The sequence below is a fragment of the Cebus imitator genome, unplaced genomic scaffold, assembly GCF_001604975.1.
Source record: "Cebus imitator isolate Cc_AM_T3 unplaced genomic scaffold, Cebus_imitator-1.0 Scaffold256, whole genome shotgun sequence".
Lineage (NCBI taxonomy): Eukaryota > Metazoa > Chordata > Mammalia > Primates > Cebidae > Cebus > Cebus imitator.
The window spans coordinates 505,875-509,672 of NW_016107571.1; the positions used below are offsets into that span (position 1 = coordinate 505,875).

Below are 3,798 nucleotides of genomic sequence, written 5' to 3' on the forward strand. Positions count from 1 at the left end.
AATTCTCTTCTAATTCTGCTGTGTGTGTGTGTGTGTGTGTGTGTGTGTGTGATGGAGTCTTGCTGTGTCACCCAGGCTGGAATGCAGTGGCAGGATCTCGGCTCACAGGTACCCACCACCATGACTGGCTAACTTTTTTTTTGTATTTTTAGTAGAGACAGGGTTTCACCATCTTAGGCCAGGCTGGTCTTGAACTCTGACCTCGTGATCCACCCGCCCTGGCTTCTCAAAGTGCTGGGATTACAGGCGTGAGCCACCATGCCTGGCTAATTATGCTTTTAAAAGCTACAAAGGACCAGACGAGGTGAATCACACCTGTAATCCGAGCGCTCTGGGAAGCCACGGCGGGTGGATCACCTGAGGTCAGCAGTTTGAGATCAGCCTGGCCAATACGGTGAAACCCCGTCTCTACTAAAAATACAAAAATTAGCCAGGTGTGGTGGTGCATGCCTGTAATCCCAGCTACTTAGGAGGCTGAAGCAGGAGAACCACTTAAACCTGGGAGGCGGAAGTTGCAGTAAGCCAAGATTGTGCCACTGCACTCCAGCCTGAGCAACAGAGGGAGATTCTGTTAAAAAACAAAACAAACAAACAAAAAACCCTAACAAACAAAAACAGCAACAAAAAAGGCAGAAAACGTATTTTAAAATAAGATAAGAATAACGGCAGAATACTGTGTCATTATTAGATATCGTGCTTAAAGGTGGTACAATGCAAAGAACAGTACATGGAACAATCCAAGACATACTGCTAAGTTTAGAAAGAAACATTTGTACTGTATGCAACCATTTGCGTGTATGTGTGAGTGCATATGTGTTTACAGGGGAAGGGAGATTAGGATATATATATAAACTTTCTGGTTATATATTTATAGAGTATTTCTGGAAGAATAAATAAGAAACTGGTCCTTTAGTGAAAAAGAGACCAAGAAATAGGAATGGAAAGAAAATAGTACACTCTTTTGTCCAATTTCACTTTTTGCCATGTGCATGCATTTTTTAAAATGTTTCAAAAGGTCTGAGTTCTAAAATGGCCTTGCTAACAGACAATCTGGGACCTTATATTTAATATCCCTGGGCTTTGGTTTCCTAAGCTGAGCATTATTTTTACAAATAAGGTAACAAATGAAAGTATCCTGAAAGAACTGAGAGTAACTAACAAAATATCAAGTATTTATTTCACAATTTTTTCTATTTTTTATATTGCAGGGGAAAGGAAGCAGGCTAGTGCAATTTACAAAGTTTTTTCTCATATAAATTCAGTTAAATTAAAGAAAAACCTACCAGTTCCATGAAATGTTGTGCCAACAACACGAACACAACTTGGTACTCGAAGATCCCAAAATCTAACAGTCTTATCTTGGGAACCAGATGCAATCATCCAGCCACTCCAGGTATAAAGTGCTAAAATATGCCCTATAAAAGATCATATTTAATGTATGAGAGTATCTTTCCATAACATATTCAAAGCTATGCACTCTAGAGTGGTCATGGTGGCTCATGCCTATAATCTTAGCTACTCAGGAGGCTGAGGCAGGAGGACTGCTGGAGCCCAGGAGTTAGAGGCTGCAGTGAGCTGTGATCCTGCCACTGCATTCTAGCCTGGGCAACAGTGCAAGACCCTGTCTCTAAAAAAAAAAGGAAAAGAAAAAAGAAAAAAGCTAAGTACTGTTCTCCTTATTTACAGGGCAAGTGATGGTCTGGTTAATCAAATATACTATGTGATAGAGATTTTTCATATTTATCAAATAGATTAACAATTTTAAAAATAAAATTCAGTAAAATGCACAACATCAGAACCATACTTGGGCCAGGCACGGTGGTTCGCGCCTGTAATCCCAACACTTTGGGAGGCTGAGAAAACATGACAGCTTGAGCCCAGGAGTTCAAGACCAGTCTGGGCAACACAGTGAGACCCCGGAACTACAAATTTTTTTTTTTTAATTACCCAGGCATGGTAGCATGTGCCTATAGTCCCAGCTACTCAGGAAGCTGGGTGGGAAGATCACTTGAGCTCAGGAGGTCAAGGCTGCAGGCTGTGATTGCACCACTGCACTCCATCTGGGCAATAAGAGCAAGACTCTGTCTCTTAGAAAAGAAAATGCAGAGAGGAAAAAAAGCACACATTGAACAAAAAGAAAAGCAGCACTTGAAACTGATATTACATACCAGTATGTCCACTCAAAGCATGGAGGCCCTGTCCTCTTTGACAATCTGTTGTATAAATGTTACAATCCCCTGCTCCGGCACTTATTAAAATAGCTCCTCCGCTTTCCGGGCCTTCCATAAATGCCAAGTCTCTAATTGTTCCATCATGCATACTAAATTCCAGATCTGGTCCTGAAACAGTAATAAGAATTAAAAAAAAAACAACGCTGCTCAACTTACTGTGATAACTTGAGACTGCTACACTACCTCAAAATGGGTTAAGAATGATGATTTAGAAATATGGCTTGTATTTTCATTTAGAGATTGATATTATAAGCAATTTCACTTTACTGAGCAAATAGTTTTATCAAAATAGTTATTACCATAGAGTTATCTTGTCTCTTATCCCAAAGAAAAAGAAAGAAAAGACAGGTGATCTCTAGAAAACATCTGGTAATTATTTAAAGGTTATGTGTCTAATAATAATTTTCTAAAACTCAAACACCAACTGGACACCTGTAAGAATTTACTAAGAAAGAATAAGCTCATGAATGTAACTAAACAATTAGAATATTAAAAAATTCTTCAAGATTATATTCTTGGATTTCATTAAAGACAATACAGAAATAGGACATGGAGAAACCATAACATATACACTGGTAAGCTAGCTACTGCTTACATACTTGGGCCCTACCTGTTGCGTTACAAGTCTCTGCATTGAAGGGCAGCACTTTGACATATTTGTCATTTGATCCTGTTGCTAGTAACTGCCCACAAGGACTCCAGGCCACACAGTAAATGGATCCTTTATGATGTTTATTCCTTTTAAAACGTACCACTGGTTGCTTAGGAGTATCGTGTGCACTGAAAAGAAAAATTACAGAAAGATATTTCAATTTTTTGCTTGCTGCAATCAGTTATTATGAGGTTCAATATTATAGTTGTTCTTGAAGGAAGAAACAAAAAGCATGTCAGACAACAGGTTATTAACAGTTTTCAGAATCAGAGAAGAAATAAAATTAGAAGCATACCTAAAACCCAAAAAGTAAAATTATAAATCAAATCATACTAAACTAACTCTCATTTCTGATGATACAGGGAACAGGATATATGACTATAAAAAGAAAAATCTCCATTTCTCATTTTTTTTAATGGATTTTAAGCTTAGAAACAAAAAGAAAATTAAAAAAGCTAACAATACTTCTAAATTTTAAAAAAATGTAATAAATATGTAATAAACATATAATATGAGCAATGTGCAAGAGCTCTGTCCAGAATTTAAAATCTGACGCAGGCAGATATTGTCATGACTACCCATATACAGTAAGGCAAGTATAAGTTGTTACATAGTCCAGTATAAAGCACTAGGCCTGGGCCGGGCGCGGTGGCTCAAGCCTGTAATCCCAGCACTTTGGGAGGCCGAGGCGGTTGGATCACGAGGTCAAGAGATCGAGATAGCAAAAATTCAAATAAATGAAAAATCCCACCACTTGTTTCTCAAAGTAGGGTTACAATTAAAAGGTCTTAAGAGTTGTAAAGTGGCCGGGCGTGGTGGCTCACGCCTGTAATCCTAGCACTTGGGGAGGCCGAGGTGGGTGGATCACCTGTGGTCAGGAGTTCAAGACCAGCCTGGCCACCATGGTGAAACCCC

The 3,798-nt window shown here is 38.9% G+C and overlaps 1 protein-coding gene across 9 annotated transcripts in view; it reads right to left on the reverse strand.

Annotated features, from left to right (window-relative positions):
* The window catches only part of WDR47 (WD repeat domain 47), a 75,740-nt gene that overhangs the window by 12,270 nt on the left and 59,672 nt on the right, over positions 1-3,798 (reverse strand). For 6 of the 9 annotated variants that reach the window (XM_017499221.2, XM_017499220.2, XM_017499218.2 and 3 more), the window contains 3 exons: positions 2,842-3,011; positions 2,169-2,345; positions 1,284-1,415 (listed from right to left, as the gene is read on the reverse strand). In XM_017499221.2, coding sequence (XP_017354710.1) covers positions 1,284-1,415; positions 2,169-2,345; positions 2,842-3,011 — 479 coding nt within the window. The remainder of the gene's footprint in view (positions 1-1,283; positions 1,416-2,168; positions 2,346-2,841; positions 3,012-3,798) is intronic. The other 3 variants (XM_017499224.2, XM_017499223.2, XM_017499219.2) reach the window with 1 other exon arrangement.